Source organism: Marmota monax, unplaced genomic scaffold (assembly GCF_021218885.2).
Source record: "Marmota monax isolate L192 unplaced genomic scaffold, Marmota_monax_Labrador192_F-V1.1 WCK01_AAM20220418_F8-fsc00005, whole genome shotgun sequence".
NCBI lineage: Eukaryota > Metazoa > Chordata > Mammalia > Rodentia > Sciuridae > Marmota > Marmota monax.
Window position 1 is genome coordinate 28,389,540 of NW_026692254.1, and position 17,042 is coordinate 28,406,581.

At 54.0% G+C, this 17,042-nt stretch overlaps 1 protein-coding gene across 6 annotated transcripts; it reads right to left on the bottom strand.

Annotated features, from left to right (window-relative positions):
- Positions 1 to 784: 784 nt before the first annotated feature.
- Positions 785 to 16,812, bottom strand: Furin (furin, paired basic amino acid cleaving enzyme). Of its 6 annotated transcripts, none has more exons than XM_046437914.2 (17): positions 13,178 to 13,293; positions 11,881 to 12,180; positions 8,330 to 8,667; positions 7,859 to 7,957; positions 7,650 to 7,745; positions 7,253 to 7,381; positions 7,067 to 7,143; positions 6,676 to 6,764; positions 5,989 to 6,161; positions 5,256 to 5,468; positions 4,700 to 4,800; positions 4,486 to 4,589; positions 4,271 to 4,388; positions 3,979 to 4,158; positions 3,438 to 3,562; positions 3,220 to 3,330; positions 785 to 2,965 (listed from the first exon to the last, which is right to left on the bottom strand). In XM_046437914.2, exons 3-17 carry the CDS (start codon positions 8,504 to 8,506, stop codon positions 2,373 to 2,375), a joined length of 2,385 nt encoding a protein of 794 aa, XP_046293870.1. In that variant the 5' UTR covers positions 8,507 to 8,667; positions 11,881 to 12,180; positions 13,178 to 13,293; the 3' UTR covers positions 785 to 2,372. The 6 variants fall into 6 exon arrangements, with proteins under 6 accessions (XP_046293870.1, XP_046293882.1, XP_058433356.1 ...); XM_046437926.2 differs by having other exon boundaries at positions 11,881 to 11,956; positions 13,178 to 13,291; XM_058577373.1 differs by lacking the exons at positions 11,881 to 12,180; positions 13,178 to 13,293 and adding an exon at positions 16,689 to 16,812.
- Positions 16,813 to 17,042: the final 230 nt, after the last annotated feature.

A 17,042-nucleotide genomic window follows, 5' to 3' on the forward strand; every position in this document is an offset into this window, starting at 1 on the left:
ACTCCCCAGGGCCCAGCACCGTCCCAGGAACGAGGAGAAGGGGCCTTCGGTGGAAGTGGGGATGGGTGAAGGGTGAGGCCCTAGACAGGTGCTGGGCTGGGGGAATCCATAGACGTAGGTCCTAGCAGGCCGCCAGGGTGACCCAGAAAAGGAACGGGAAAACTAGTCCAGGCCCTCCCCATCCCACTGGATTCCCTAAGGAGAACTCAGGCCAGCCTCTATTTGAATAAAATCACCCGAGAGGCCTGTCAGGCACAGGTCCTGGGAGCAAGGTCTCCAATCCCTATCACTAGCAAGCATTTCTATTCTAAGGGAAACCTGGGACTGGCATACCTAGTCATTCCCCAACGTTCCAGCTGGGGAATGGCTAGGTATATAGTTTTCCATGTGGGACTCAGCACCCCACATACCAATGTCATCTTTGTGTTCAGTCAGACCCCACTTTAGGCCTCAGCCCTGTGGCTTGTAGCTAGGTCACTTCAGGGGCAACACAGGCCCACCTATTCTCTACCCAGTTCAGCCCCTATCATTCACTTGCCCTACACCCTGGGGCTTGTCTCCAGCTTCCTCTTGGAGGTGGAAGAGGACAGGGCTGCCCTGGTGCATTTATCTGTTCCTTGCAGGAGGCCCTGGAGTCCCTGGCCTTCTGACACAGGCCTACCTATAGGCAGGCAGGCAGGCCATCAGTAGGCCTAAATGGCCTCCAGTCCAGATCCCATTTCCCCATCCAGGACACAGCCAGTGATCCTGGGAAGAAATATATCACCACACCGGAGGACAGGCCTGATTTGCATAGTCTGCACGTTTAATCACTTTAAAATTTCTAACATTATCTCGTGTCCATTAAATAGAACCAACAATGCTGGGCCTGTTTAAATTACAAGGAAAAAAAATCACTGTGCACCAACCCAGTATCTTACAAAACCAGCCGGGCTGGCCACGAGGGTAGGGGGATGGGAGAGGAGGGGGCACCCCTGGGCAGGTGACTGGGTACCTGGAAAGGCTAGGGGAAAGAAAATGGGGCTCCCAAATGGGAGGGGACTGATTGTCCTAATGGAAGGGGTGCAAAAGGCACGTCAGAAGAGGTGGCTTGGGGGGGCATAACAGGTCAGTGCTTTCTCCGCTAGGGCACAGTGTTGGAGGGGGCTTAGGTGCCACCACCTGCCCACCCCTGGCACTTGGAGAGCCAATGACCCATCAGCCCTTTGCACAAGCCCCATTTGAAACACAGATGTCAGCCTGCCCCTTCCACCCTGACCCCTTTTCCTAGAGCCCGCCTGGCTGGCCTCTCTCTTCAAGACTTGGGGCTCAGCTCCTTCTCACTCCTCAGCAACATGCTGCAGCCCCTACACCTCAGGAGCTGGGCAGCCAGGGGAAGAGCAGGGTGGACGTGGGTGTGAGAAGGTGAGTGTGAGAAGGTGGGTGTGGTCCAGCTGCTACCCCCATTAAAAATACAAAAAAAAAAAAAAATCAGCATCTAAAGTGAAATAATCACAAAGTGAAAATATATCCTCAAACAGCTCCTGAGATCCCCACAGGGGAAAGCAGCATTGGGTGGGAGGCGGAAGAGGCCGGCTGGGCCACCGTCCCTCCCCACCACCCACCCAGGGGCTCCGGGACTGTGAGTGCCAACAGCCCAGGCAGCTCCGGGCTCAGAAAACAGGGACTTGGGCCCTGGTGGGAGGGGAGGGTGTTGGAGATAAGAGGGTGGTCAGGACACCAGCATGGGCTCCCCCCGCCCCAAGCTGCAGCCGGGGCCCGTACCAGCCTGGCTCAGCCTGACAGCCATCTGTTGTAAAGGCCTATAGCACAGAGGCAGGGGACACACACATGTGCACACCTGGAAGCGCCTGCCTCGTCTTGGTCCCTTCCTATGATTGCCACTTCTGCTGAGGCTCACCAGAGGAGCGGGACAGGATTGGGGATGCAAAAGCCCTTGGTGAGGTGACCTCTCCTTCAAATACCTCTCAGGCCAGCCTCCTGCTGCCTGGATGGGGACCATTATTGCTTTAGAGGGACAGGGAAGGGGCAAGAGCTGCAGCCTGGGTCGTGAATCCCCAAAAGGACTGCCTCTCTTCACTCCACAAGAACTCCGGCTGGGGCCTAGGCCTTGAAAAGCTGCCCTAAAGGTTTCACTCCTTTCTCCACATGGAGGGGTGCTGGGGGTGAGGTGAGGTCCTCCCCTGTCCCCAGCTGGTCCTGGGGCCCTACCTTGGGCAGCTAGGTGGGCCCAAGGATTGGATAGGAAGCAGTTTTTGCCCCTCTTGCCTCCCAGCTGGGGTCCAAACCCAGTCCCAAGATAAAAAAATACTTTGGTGAATTAAAAAGTGCCCAAGGAAGGGATTGGCTTGAAGGGGCGGGCAGTGGGCTCGTCAAAGGGCGCTCTGGTCTTTGATAAAGGCGGTCCTCTCGCCCCGGCCCTCATCTTCTTCTGAGTCTGATGGGCACTCCTCCTGCCAGGCTTCAGGGGGGAGCCCCTTGTAGGAGATGAGGCCACGGTCCATGGTGTACACCTTCACCCCCCGAAAGCTGAAGCCTGAACGTAGTTGCAGGACCAGGAAGACAGTGACAAAGACCAGCACAATGAAGGCGCAGCTGAGGCCAGCCACCACCTCAGGCAGGTGAGAGGGCAATAGCCCAGCCTGCAGCCGTGGCTCTGCCTCCACCTCTGGGGACAGCCCTGGTGGTTGCTGCTGTTCAGGGGACTCGCGGCTGCTCTGGCTTTGCCTGGAGCACGTCTGCTCCACAGGGTCCAGGGAGGCATGGCTGGGGCAGCTGAGGCAGTCCGTGGGGGCTGGACCCTGGCATGTGGCACAGGAGGCATGGCAGGGGGCACACACACTGGCCCGGATGATTTCCATGTCGTTCTCAGTGCTATAGTGTGTATCGAGGACTTGGGGTGTGAAGCCTGGTGGGCAGTGCTGGACACAGCTTTTCTGGTGCAGGGAAAAGCCTTCCTCACACACTGCCAGCATAGAGAGAGAAAGGTAGTGTCAGCCAAGTGGACCACAGCCACGAGCCACATAAGCCCTCAGTCCCAGGTCCATGGCAGCCTGGTGAACCTAGACCTGCAGCCCCAAGCACAATTACCACAGTCCCTAGGATCCTCCAGGTCTTTTAAGACCCCTTATTCTCCTAGAGCAGGGCTTCAGGACAGGCACCCACTGTCCCTCACCTAACCCAGTGCAACTGCTGGTCCCAATAGAACCCACTACTAACCAACACAGGCCTGGCTAGATGTGAGGGTCTTGCAGCCGCTGCTCTCAGAAGGTGTAGGGAGCCCCTCAGGGGCTGTGCCATATAGTACAAGAGTGAACTTGGTCAGTGTCCCTGTTGGGGGGGGGGGGGGGAAGAAGCAAGGGTTAGAGGGCACTGGCATCACACCAGGTCCCTCCAGCTCTTTTCCTTGTTCCCCACCAATCAAGTATCCCCTATACCATAGTTGTTGGCTTCGCTGGTGTTTTCAATCTCCAGAACCCACTCGCCAGAAGGGTCCTCATCCCAAGAATGGGTTGTCATGAAGGCCCAGTCATTAAACCCATCTGCAGAGTAGTCATGTGGCCTGGAGGAGGGAGTTGAATATAGCCATTTGAGGGCCTTGGGGGATCCCAGGCCAGGTGACACCTAACAGACAAGACATGGGCCAAACACCCTTCCCCTCATGCAGCACCAATCCCGCCGGGCTGAAAATGCCTATTGGCTTGGCTGTTTCCCAGGGGACCAAATGTTTTCAGCGAGGGGACTCTAGAGGGACAAAAGCATTTCATAAGGGAACACAACACTGATGTTAAATACGTAGAAGCGAGGGATTCCTATGATATGAGGCAATCCCATAGGATAAAGCTGTCCCTCCCCAAATGCCAACAATGCCCTCAGTAGTATTTGATAGTGATTATTAGGGGTGTGGGTGAATGACTGAACATGGGCTGTGAGGGAGAAGAGGGGATGGGCAGGGCGAGCAGGGTACAGGGCAAGAACCTGGCAGCCAGGAGGGTGGAGCGGGTGCCCATGGGGCTGACCAGGTGGATGGCCAGGTCGCCACGGCGATTGTAGGACAGGGTTAGCCGCGCCTGAGCATGCTCCAGCCGGGTGATATGGTTGGGCTCGCCCAGACATGCAGTCACAGTCTTGCGCACCTCTAGCCGTTTGCCAATGTCCCTGTGCAGAGAGTATCACAGTGGGGTGTCAACTTTGTCCAAAAAGACCAGGAGGCACCCCCTGTAGCTTTCAGGCCCCACTTGCCTCCTCCCAGCCCAGGTCCAGTTCTCACTTGGGTTCAGTGAGGATGTCAATGATACACTTCCGCTGGGGGGCTACTGTTGTCCAGTTCTGGGCCAGGGCCACCATGGCACCTGCGTCCAATAACCCATAGCCATATGAATGACTCACTGTGGGGACAAGTAAGGCAGAATCAGCAAGGAGGCAGAGAATGTCCTCCTCCACTTACCTTGGAGTCCAGCTCCCCCTGGGCTGCCCTGCCCTCACCTTTCCGGCCCACACCATTGGTGGCCCAGTCATTAGCATTAAGATGGGCTGGCTTTGAGGTCTGAACCACCAGATGTTGCATGTCCCGCCAGGTGAGGTTTTTACTGTAAAGGAGGAAGGGAGAGGCCAGGATTCAATCTTTTTGGAGAAAAGCTGGATAGTAAATACTGCCCTGCATAGGACACTGAAACAAGGATGTTCCTCATCCACTTACTTGGCCTCTAGGGTCAGAGCAATGATGCCAGCTGCCAAGGGGGCAGAGGCTGAGGTGCCTGTGTGAGACTCTGTGCACTTCTGCCGCAAGTCAGTGGTCACCTGCCAGGAGACAAAAGCGTTTGGTTTTTGATGGGTACAGGGGGCTAGAAGGGCTACCTGCCTGCCTTCCATCTGTCCACAGGCCCTGGATACTACCAATGGCATAGTGAGCCAGGGTTAAGAAACCTCCATCACAACTGATGTCTTACTAACTTGCTATGGATAGACCAATGCATGGCCCCTTCTGGACTTTAGTTTCCCAAGGAATAAGGAGGTTCACCAAGAGCTTGGAGAGCAATGCCTGTTTTTATGGAGACTCTACATGCCTAAAGGGCTTCACAGATAGCTTCACAGCTCTCAAGAGTCTTAGAGAGGTTCCGACTCACATTCCATGATGCCTGAATGGCTATCACCCAGCCACATGGGGATGAGAGGCAGAGAGGTCTAAAAAGAGACCCTGAGCAGAGCCAATAACAGCCTCACTTCCCCAGTTCCCTGCCCCATGCAAGACTCACAATCTGCTTCTCATTCTGATTGCCACTGCTGTAGGTGGTGGCTAATGTGGATGAGCAGGCCTCGCTGTACCAGGGCACATTGCCGAACTGTGTGGCACTGCTGATGGACAGCGTGTAGATACTGTTGGTGTAGCCGTCGCAGTTGCAGCTGTCATGTTCCCGGCCCCCATTCCCTGAGGCCCAGACAAAGATGGAGCCCAGCCCCCCGCGGCCCTGTGGACAAAGTGGGCTGGGGTCACTCAGGATAGGTACTTGGGGGAGATCCAGTTGAAGACACTGCTACAGACTGGGAAGGCTAGAGTCTCATTCTCCAGGAACTCTGGATCCAGATCCACCTCTCACATCCCCTGTGAGATCCCTGGTAGATAAGTATGTATACAAAATTTATCTCTGTGCACAAAATAAAAATAGACTAGAATCACTACCAAAATGCTCAGAGTGGTGATCTCCAGGGAGTAGTATTATGGGTGACTTTTATTTAACTTATGCTTTTTTTTGTCCTCCCTACTTTTTAATAGGGCTGGGATCAAACCCAGGCCCTTGAACATGCAAAGCATGTGTTCTACTACTGTGTTACACCTCTAGCCCTTAATGTTTTAATAAAGACACTTGTGTACAATTAAAAATAAACACAGTAAATAAAAACAAAAGAGAGCTATGGAGAGAACCGTGCCCAGCCATCCCCAAGAGGCTAGGCCTGGTTTCCAGGCCTGGGCAAGGACTCCCACCTTACCTGACTAACCCCCCGGAAGAAGGCCTCCTCAGCAAGGCGGGCTGGCCCATCCACTGTCTTGCCATCATCCTCAGGGCCCCAGCTGGCACTGTAGATGTGGATGTGGTTGGGGTTCAGGCCCAGTGAGCGTGCCTCCACTGCATCTGTCACCTCACCATCCAGCATGCGCACCCCTGGCCATAGAAAGGATCAGAAGAAGGATGCTGTGTGGGCCCACTACCACGGGCCCCTCTGGGGATAAACCCAGTCCCACACCCCAGGGGAGAGGCAGGAGAGGAGCAGGGGAGGGTAGAGGTCAGTGCTGGGAAACCCTGAGCCCCTAACTATTGCCTTTCAAAGATAAGACCCAAGGAGAGGAAGAGGACAGTGCCTTCTGCCCCTAGCCTCTCATTCTGGATTAGAAAGATTCTCAGTTCTCAGAAGAGTGAGGTGATCAAGGCCTGCCATGTAAGGACTCAGAGTGGGTTGTCAGGATTTAGACTCCTGCTAATAGACACCCACCCCACCCCACAGTACCACCATCACTGGGAGTCTAGCTCTTTGAGTTACTAAGAACCCCTATGGACAGAAGGATCCCCAATGGGAATGAGGCATGTGTGGCCAAAAGGAAAACAAGCAGAGTACACTCCTACCAAAAGGGCCCTTCCACTTCTAATATGGGATAGAGGGACCAAGGCACACACCTACCTCCAATACGGGCGTTGTAGGCCACGCCCACACCACAGACACCGTTGTTGGCCACTGCAGCCACTTCTCCTGCACACCGTGTGCCATGCCTGCCAGGACCAAAAGCAGAGCATTAGCGGAATGGACACACCACAGCAGATGCAGAGAGGCCAGGGCAGCCTGAGCAGCAGGAAGGATCAGCACACCCCTCTACCCATGATCACCATCCATGTGTGTGCACAGACCCCTGCCACACACACTCCACTGGGCCTGTGGCCATCTCCAACTGGACCAGGACTGTGGCACTCAGGCTCATGAGGCACAACATGCCTTAGGCACCTAGGCTCAGCCCTATGTCCTTGGTGAAAGAAAGGAGAAGGGAGACAGAGGTCAGGGACCTGCCATTTCTTACCTGTTGTCATTCATCTGTGTGTACCGAGGCTGGGGGTCAGGGTCCTGGTCATTGACATCAAAGCTGGCTCCAGGATCCTGGAAAGGATGTGGTCATTGTCAGGAGCAGTCTAATCAAATGGCAGAACATGAGGTCCCCTTGATACTCCTCAGCAGGGGTTACTACCTCCCTCCCCCACCTCCTCACATAATTGCCTGCCAAGTCTGGGTGGTTCTTCTCAATGCCATCGTCCAGGATGGAGACCACGATGCCGTGCCCTGTGTAGCCCTGGGCCCAGGCCTCCTTCACATTCAGGTCCCGCTGAGTGACACCAGACTGTGAAGACACCCAACCTGATTATTTACAAGATGTGGTTGATTGTGTAAGGTTAGGACTAATTTGAAGAATCCCTTCACCACCCCAAAACCTCATTCTCCACTCATCCCAGCTCTAGAAGAGTCACCATTGGTCTTATAGCCTCTGTGAAATGTTAAGGGCTCTGGAGGGATGTGCTGAGGAAAGATCACCCAGCAAAGGAAAGAAAAAGAATTAGAGAAAGTCTTAGACATATCTGGAGGGGTCAAGTCCCCCAGAGGCCACATACCAGGTACCACTGCTGGGGAAACTTGGGATCTGTGGGCTCCTGGTACACATCCCGCTTTGATCTTCGCTTTGCCACCTGTTGTTCTAGCCACAGCACCTGGGAGGAAGCAAGGGAGAGATGATATAGCTTGGGTGAGGGGAGGAAGCAAGAGGAGCTCCTGACAGTGAGAAGGGTAGGGTGGCAACAAGAGGGGCTATGGTCATACTCACTTGAGGCTCCCTCTGCAGTCGGCTGTGCCGTGAGCGGTGAGGTGACAGGGACCGCTTTGTTACTGCTCGATGCCAGAAGTGGTAATAGTCGCCGAAGATCTGCAATAGATCAGGGTAACTGAGATGGGCTTTCAGTCCCCAGGAGCGGGGGCTGGGGGTAGACCATGGCTGGAAGGGGAGGCTCACAACAGCAGTGGGTGGTGGGGCATCTGCTTCCTGCCCAGGACCCTACAAGAACAAGCAGGGGACTTTGCCCTCACTGGATATGCTGATTGAGCAACCTATGCCAAAAGCCCACAGGTAGGACAAGCCACTGCTTCTATCCCACTGGCCACCCAGAACTTGCCTACTACCTAGGTACCCTGAGAAGATAAGCCCAATTGTTTCAGTCCTCTGGTGCCAGAATCACTGTTCTGTCTTCACCCCCAGGCAATGTCCTGTGCCTAGGCCAGCAGGCCAGGACACACCTACCTGGCCCAGGTTGTGGAACCCATGTTTTCGTGCCACGCTATCAGCCACGGCTAGGCCTCCAGGAATGTGCACAGCCCACGTGTTGGTGAAGACCTTCTGGCCACCGGCATTAGCTGTCAGCAGCACCAAGACTCCTGCTGCTGCTACCACCCATAGCAACCAGGGCCTCAGCTCCATGGGGCGGCAGGAGGCTGGAACCCCAGAGCTCCCGTCTTCTTGGCCTGGTCACAGGGCTTTAGCTTCCACGTGTTTGCTCACTGCCTGTGGCCCGGGGCTGACTGGTGGGGGCATGGAGCCGAGATGGGCAGGGCTGTGGAGGAGAATGAGGGCTGCCGGCTCTGAGAGGAACAGGGGAAAAAGGGGAAAAGAGTCAGTCCCTCCTCAGCCACATGCCTAAGGCTGCCCTTTCTACCCCATGGCTCAATCTGGGCCTAAAAGAGGCTCTGGGAAACCAGGGGTAGTGACGTACACCTGTAATTAAAGCTACTTGAGAGGCTGAGGCAGGAGGATTCCAAGTTTGAGGCAAGCCTCGACAACTTAGGAAGACACTATCTCTCAAAAAAATAAAAATGTCTGGAGGTATAGCTCAGTGGTAAAGCACACCTGGGTTCAGTCCCTAGTACAAGAAAGAGGGTGTGGGTGCTAGTGGAGGAGAAAGGAGTTAAACCAAAAAACCCCTGAAGAAATCCACCCCCTCCAAGGTCAGTGTAATAAACTGACACATGGACCACCCTATACACACACATCTCTTTCTTTTTTTTTTTTTTAATATTTATTTTTTAGTTGTAACTGGACACAATACCTTTTTTTTTTTTTTAAGAGAAAGAGAGAGAATTTCAATATTTATTTTTCAGTTCTCGGCGGACACAACATCTTTGTATGTGGTGCTGAGGATCGAACCCGGGCCGCACGCATGCCAGGTAAGCGCGCTACCGCTTGAGCCACATCCCCAGCCCTGGACACAATACCTTTATTTAATTTATTTATTTTTATGTGGTGCTGGGGGTCAAACCCAGCTCCTCGCACGTGCTAGGCAAGCGCTCTAGCTCCGAGCCCCAGATCCATCCCCACATACATCTCCTTCTTTCTCAACCAGAGAACAGAAGTGGGATGAAGAAAGAGTATCAAGTTTTGAGTTCCTTTTTTTCTCAAAATCAGAAACAACAAATAAAAATTCACCATAATCAAAGTAAAAAAGATACACTATAAAGCAGTATGTACACACAATCTTATTTTGTTTTTTTAAAAAAACTATTTATACATGCATATTTATACATAACCCAAAACAAAATCTGGAAGGACACACGCCAAAATGTTAGCAATGGTTCTCTCAAGATGAAGACAATTTCAAGTAACTGGTATTTCCTTCTTTGTATCATTGCATATTATCCACAATAGCGAGGTGTATTTTATAAAGGAATAAAAATGTTGGCTTTTTAAAGGTTTTTAAATGAACAGGGTCTACCAAACTCACTAGAGTTTCCTGGTTCAGCAAAACAAGATTCAGCCCGAGGGAGTTACTCACAAAGCCCACAGTTCCTGGGAGGAAAAATGGTCAACCCAAGTTGGGATGGAGCCTGGGAGGACATGCTTGGAGCACAGGAGATCCCCCAGGCTTCACCTCCCTCTAAGGCTGAGACGACAGCCATCTGCAAAGTCAGGGTGCCCAGGTTCTTTTTACTGTTTCCTGGGGAACTCGGGGGCTTCCCAGCCTTGCCTTGCCTGGGGGCTCCCAGCCACCCCCTTGCTTGCTCCAGGCCCACCACCTTGTGTAATCAGAGCTGGACAGCCAGGGCAAACACTGGCTGCCGAGCCAGGAGCGCCAAGGTGAGGCTGAATCAATAGTCCATGTGTTGTTTTTCCTCCTTCAGCAAACAGACAGCGGGACCTCTCTGCCTGGGGCCACATAACTGTCCCCATACAAGGACCCTGACTAACCAGAAGCCAAGCTCCTGGGGTGGGCAGCAGTTAGGGTAGTCTCAGTTGGGCTGCTGGGGGTACCCTGTCTCAGTGCCAAGCTCCTTGAGTCACTTTTGTGCCTGCCCACAGGGCCCCATGCCCCTACCATACCCTTGGCCCAGCCCCAAAGGAGGCCATACTGCCAGGTGGCAAATGAAGGTACCCCAGCTCACACAGGCCCTGGGGAGCTGGGCAGGCAGGCTAGACACTGGGAACCCCTTGTTTCTTCAGGGGCTGTCACAGCCACAACCAGCCTCTCTGGCTGCTGTAGTCCCACCAGGCAGGCTGGGGGCGGGGGTGGGGGACTCCACATAATTCCTGGAGTATTTTCAGTTTACACCAAAATAACCTGACAGCTGATGGCAGGAGACATCTACAATGCATCTTCTCCACACCCCTGATGAGCAGAGCCCACAGGGCTCCATGATAAGCCTGGGAGCCACAGCTCCATTAAGCTTTGGGCAGCTGAAGCATGTCCCAGTCCCTGGGAGTGAAGGGACCCTGAGGCTCCATTTAAAAGAATGTGGGGCCAGGCTCAGTGGCACATGCCTGTAATCCCAGCAACTCAGGCGGCTGAGGCAAGAGAATCACAAATTTGAGGTGAGCCTCAACAATTTAGCCAGACACTGTCTCAAAATATTTAAAAAGAAAAAGGACTGGGGATGTGTCTCAGGGGTAAAGTGCCTCTGTGTTCAATCTCTAAAACTAAAAATAAAATTTAAATAAAAATAAAAGGTATATGGGGCCCAGGGGGCACAGCCATATGGGAACTGGGTCTCTTCCTCCCCCCAGGTGGGAGGGCGGGTATACTAGGGATTGAACCTAAATGTACTCTACCACTGAGCTATATCCCTAGCCTATTTTATTTTTTGAGACAGAATCTTGCAAAGTTGCCAAGGCCAGCTTTATACTTGTGATCCTCATGCCTCAGCCTTCCAAGTAGATGAGATCTTCTCCACTTCTTGCCACACAGCTGCCTCTTGGATCCAGATGTCATGTAAAGAGACACTGACCACAGTGCTATGGGCCTTCAAATCTAAGGCTGAATTCATCTGGGTCTAGCCCAGATTCCAGCATACTGTAGATGGAGCTGCAGCTGCTTGGTGTTAAAGATGATTAACCAACTATCTAATTACCTTGCAGCACCCAGAAAGAAAGCAGGCTTCAGGCACAACTAAACAGACCCCAAGAAAGAGAGCCTACCAATCCTCTACCTAGCGTCCTCAGCCATAGTAAGGTATCCTTATGGCTTTGAGAGCCATAAAGCCCTGCAGACAGTTCTGTCTTAGCATCCAGGACACAGGAAGGACCCCCCCACCCCCCACACACAAAGAGCAGGAGCTGAGAACAGTGAATGAATGGGCTTCTCCCCACCCCCATCTTAGACTCTGACTCATCCTCTGAGTCCCAGTTGTCTTAAACTCTGAGGCTTGCTGTATTTCTGTCCCCTTGTGATGGGTCTCACTTGGACCTGAGCTCCAGGATTGACCAGAGAGAGATGTGGGTGCTCGTTCTGACTGTTGTTCTTGGGCAAAGGCCATTTCTCCAGTCTCAGACTTTCCCAACACAGATGGTTACCCCACTGCACCTACCTCAGGTTGGGCTGCTGTTTTCCAGGCACTGGAGGTCTGGTTCCCATACAACCACAGAGCAAGCCACTGAGGGCCACTGGAAAATCCAATCAGATCTCTCTTTCAATCAGAGACCCCAGCCAGGTCCTGTTACAGGCACTGGGAGGCTCCCAAGAAATTCTGACTGCTAGTTCCTGCTCAGCTAGTATTTGCTGTGTGATCTTATACAAGTCACTTCCTCTGTCTGGGCCTCAGTTTCCTTGGTGGTAAAAACTGTTAGACCAGCGGTTTTCAAACTTTTTTTTAAAGCCACAGAATCCTCTATTAAAAAAAAAAAAAAAATCAAATCTTATGTGGAAGCCTAGTATAGGTAATAGTAAACCTAGCTAGGGCTGCTCTGGTTAAGTTGGGGCAAGCTTGACTACTCTCCTATGCTGTGTCCACACCTGGCAAGAAGCTGCCCAGTCCTCATTAAGAGCACATCACCTGGATTCCCCTCACATCCCAACACTCTCAAGTAGATGAGGGTCTGCCCCCGCGGGGAAAAGGGGTGTGGGTGATGGGAAAGCAGATACTGACCAGACAAGTGATTGCCGTCAGACCTGTCTGGGAATTGGGCCGCCCCTTGGTCTAGCCACCCCACGGGGACAGCAGGGGCCTCCACCAGGCCTCGGGAGGAAGCAGCCCTGGAACCTACCTGAGCCGGCCTGCCAGCATCCCCGAATCCCGCACCTGAGTGCGCCCGCCACACAGGTGTGCGGACTGAGTCGAGGCTCCAGCGTGAATGATCTCCTCTACCTCACGAATTGCCGCTCCGCTCCTCCCCTCTCCCGGTGGGACGCAGGCCCTCCCCAGCCACGGAGTGGGCGAGCCGGCGGCGGCCCCGGAGGACGGCGGGGAGGCGGGAGCACCCAGCGCCTCCGGAATTCTCTCTCCCCATCCCGCCCCCAGCAGAGGCCCCGCAGGCGCTTCCTGGGGTCAGAGGGCTCGCCCCGGCCCCAAGCGGAAAAGTACCGGCACGGGCAGGGACCAGGGCCGGGGCCCGGACGCTCAGGTGGGCTACGGAGCGCCCTTCCTGGTCCCCGTGGCTCCACCTCCGGACCAGCCCCGGAGCCAGTTCCCAAAGCCGGGCGGGCAGCAAGGGCCCGGGTCAGGGCTACCCCGACACCAGCGCCCTCGATTCTTCTCCGCCGGGGCGCCCGGGCCGCGGAGCTCGCTCTCCTGGGGCAGAGCGGCCCGGCCTGAACGGCTCCCCGCGGGCCCGGTACCCCGGTGCGCTGCCTCCCTGGGCCCCGGGCCCCGCGCCCTCACTGCTTACCCTGGGGAGCCCAGGCGGGGAAACTTTTCCAGGCGAGCGCCGCGGCGGCTCGGGAGCCCCTCGGCCGAGCGGAGAGCCCGGCGGCGGGGGCCTGGGCTCGGCGCGGTCCCCGCGCCAGCAGCAGCGTCACGGTGCGGAGGCGGGGAGGCGCGGCGGCGCGGCCTCGGCCCGGCCGGCGACCAGGGCAGGGCTCGGCCTCGCTCCGGCTCGGGCAGGGGCAGCGGCCGGGCCGCGGCGGCGCGGCTTGTTTACTCGGGCCGCTGTCACGGCGGCGGCGGCGGCGGCCCGGGCTCCTCCTCCTCCGCCGCCGCGCCCCTCCCCCTCGCGGCGCCACCTCCGCGCTCCCCCGGCCGCCGCCGCCGCCGCCGCCGCCGCCGGCCCGCCGCGCAGCCCAGCCCATGCATCGCATGCAGCCCAGCCCGGGCCCGCTTTCGGAGTGCGAGCGCCGGGAGACCCTGCACGCCCGGCCCTGCGGCCTTCTGGGGCGCCCGCTGCCTCTGGCTCCCGGTAGGGGCAGGTAGGACGTGGGGCCGATGATCCCAAAGCCCTCACGGTCGCCAGCGCGCCCCCCCTAGGCCCCATAGTCCCCGTCTCTGCCCCCGGGTTCGGCTCTTCGTACCGCGAGCTCCCTGGGCAGCTGGTTGTGGACACCCGAACTCGGAACCCTCATGAGGGGATGGGAAGGGAAGGGTCTGGGGAGTCATTCCGAACCCAGCCTCGGCAGGACTCTGGGAAGCTGGCGTTCTCCCCACCTCCACCCCCACCCCAGCCCTTCCCCGCTTCCCCAGCTCTTCCTGAGTCCTGAGTTTGGGCATGACCGGATGAAGGGGCCTGAGATGGCAGACCTGGGGCATGCCACTTGAAGGTCCCATCTCCCAGCGGCAAGACAAACCTCGTGGCCTGTTAGAGGAGTCACGATTTTATTTGCTTATGTTTGGACAGGTGGATACATAAGCAGAAGTAACCCATCTTTTAATTTCCCTCCCCCCCCCACACACACACACACATGCCAGGCACTTGGCCAGTGATATAAGATTATCTCTTCCTTAGGTATATTATTTAATCCACATAATCCTTTCTCAGACTGACGTTATTAATCCCATTTTACTGATAAGGAAACTGAGGTGTACAAAGTTTAAATAATTTGCCCTAAATCCCACAACTAGCAGGCCTTGGATCCTGGAAGAGACCTGGTGTTTTAGTGAGCCTGAATCCAAGCTACTTGAAATATACCAGCTGAAGCCTCTCCCTCCCTGGGTTCCTGCCCTAAAAAAAGTCTGTGCTACTTGGCTGAGGTGGACACTGCTTGAGCTGAGAAAGAAAAGAGGGAAAATGTGGCCAAGAGCTTCCCAGGCTGGGTTATTCCAAGGTCGCCGAGCAGCCTCTGCCCATCCCTTCCTGCTCCCTGTGAGATAACCTGGCAGCAGAGTGCTATCCTGTCACCTCCTTCACAAGTTCCCGGATAATGATAAAAACAAATGCCACGGAGTGCTTACCCGGAGCCAGGCACCATTCTAAGCCAGTTCCATGTATTAACTCTTCTCACCACAAACCTCATGAGATAGGTACGGTACTGTTTTCCTTCAGGAGCTTGTATTTAATTTTATTTTGAGGTAGGGTATTGCTAAATTGCCCAGGCCAGCCAGCTGGAACTGCGATTTGCCTCCCCAGTAGCTGCCCAAGTAGCTGGGATTACATGCATGTATCGGCTTCACAATGTTTTTTTGTTTTATTTTTGTGGTAATGGGGATTGAACCAAGGGCCAAGCAAATGCTCTACCATCGAGCTACATTCCAGCTCTTCTTCTTATTTTGAGACAAGGTCTTGTGTAATTGCACAGGCTTGCCCTGTTCTTGCAATTCTCCTGCCTCAGCCTCCCAAGCAGCTGGGACTATAGTCACATACCCCCAGGTCCTGTTTCCATTAGGAGCCTTTTATGCATCATGAACTACATTTGACAGAGAAGGAAACAGTCCCAGAGAAGTTAAATAATATTCCTAAAGTCACTCATGTGAAAGATCAACCAGTGAACTGGAGTTCAAGTCCCTGTGGCACTGTTTTGTATTGTGCCACCTTAACTCCTCAGAGCCCCCATATCCCTCTGTAAAATAAGAGATAATATTCAATTAATGGGTTTAGGTGCTTTTGGGATACCCTTACAAACACGACAGAAAATTTAAGAATGTAGGGGTCCTCAGAGCTAGGAGATAAGTTGGTAAATCCATAAATCTGTTTGACTCCCAGTTTGGGGACTTCCTGCCCACAAGGAGTCAAAACTTCTAGGGGCAACCTTGGGGTAGCCCCTACCATCACCAGCCACAGTTGGGAGAACAATACTCCTATAGTGAGACTGAGGCAGGAAGTGAGTCACAGTTCTTCCTCAGGCTATGAGCAAGAGAACCCCATTGAGGGGAAATAGGGACAGGGCTGGCCCCACCTCACATGGGAGTCCCCCAGTGCCCTTCCTTTGTGTTCTGTGGCCTAGAAGAAAGGTCAGCCGAGAAAGAAAGCACTACAGGCTACCTCAGGTGCCCTATCCATCTGGGAGTTGGTCCCAGGCAAGCTGCTGTGGGTTTTTGGAGAAGGAAGGACCAAAAGGCTGCCACTCAGACAGGGGCTATGCAGCTTCCCCATTTCTTCTGCCAGCTTGTTCTTCCAATCATGCCTTTGGCATAAAGATAGAATTCATTAAACTATGTTGCTCAAAGATGCATCATTAGGGGGCGGGAAGAGGAGGTATTGAGCAGGTAAGCACCTGCCCTGCTTCACCCAAAGCCTGTCCACTCTGGTCCTTCTCACATTCTGGGGTTTCCCAGAAGATTGTATTTTGCAACAATTCTGCCTAGAAAAGATTTGGAAGCCACTCTCTGAGATACCTCTGGAGAGAATCAGCTGCCCCAGCTGAGAACTTATGCCTTTATCTCTTTGAAACAAATCCTGTGGGCAGGTATTGTTCTCTTTATATCTCCCAGCTGATTGATCTGAGGCCCCAGGGCCTAAGAAGCTAAGCTGTCTCTAAAGCTCAGGACTTGTGACTTGGGGCTTTAGGAGCCCAAGGTCCTCTTTGGTGAGGCATTATAAGTTTTATACTACAGTTAGTAGTTAGATAGGAAAAGCAGGGTCTGCCTAATAGGGAAATCCTGGGGTCCAGGGGAGGCTGGAAAAGGGTTCCCACTTTCCAGGCAGGGATCTGGGAGTAAGGGTCCAGCAGCCAGACCTCTCTTTATCCTTGAATTTGCAGCTAATGCATGAAACTCCTTAGTAACTATAGGGTAATCACAGTTCTAAATTCCCCAGTTCCATTGTCCCCTTGCAGTGCTCTGGGAGTCCCTATTTCTCAAACAAACTACTTCCCTGCCTCATACACCTCAAATAAAGCCTTCAGCAGCAGCACCCATGCCTGATTTTAATCAAAATGTACACATCATCCATGTTTGTATAGAAGGGTACACAACAAAATTTAACTGGTGCATCTTCTGAAAGGGTGAGACCTTTCTTCTTTTTTGCTTACCTGCATTTTCAGGAGTGTGTACAATAGCTCTTCTAACGTTATGGTGAAAGCTTCAAGTTAGGCAGAATTGAATAAAGCATGCCCACGCTTCACCATCTAGCTCCAGAACACCTGGGATCCATCCTATTGCTGCTGCTTCCCCTGTTGGCTGCTGGTGCCACAGTCAAGCTCTTCTGTCACAAGGCATAGCCCTTCCAGTTCTGGCTAAACCACTTTGGGAAAACCTCCTTTATATGACAGGCAAACAGGGTGCCTGTGATTGAGAGGGAGGAGCTGGAGACTAGAAGTGAGTTGGTGGTGAAATATCTGGTCATGCTGGGACTGGATCCCAACATGGCCAGCCCTTCTCATTTT

What these genes read in the sequence shown, in the direction of transcription:
- Furin (XM_058577373.1), bottom strand. Translation starts at nt 8,506, where the DNA reads ATGGAGCTGAGGCCCTGGTTGCTATGGGTGGTAGCAGCAGCAGGAGTC. An exon ending in TCTTCCGGGGGGTTAGTCAG is followed by an intron (nt 5,469 to 5,988) that starts GTAAGGTGGGAG and finishes CTTTGTCCACAG; the next exon opens with GGCCGCGGGGGGCTGGGCTC. An exon ending in GCTCTGACCCTAGAGGCCAA is followed by an intron (nt 4,590 to 4,699) that starts GTAAGTGGATGA and finishes CCTCCTTTACAG; the next exon opens with TAAAAACCTCACCTGGCGGG.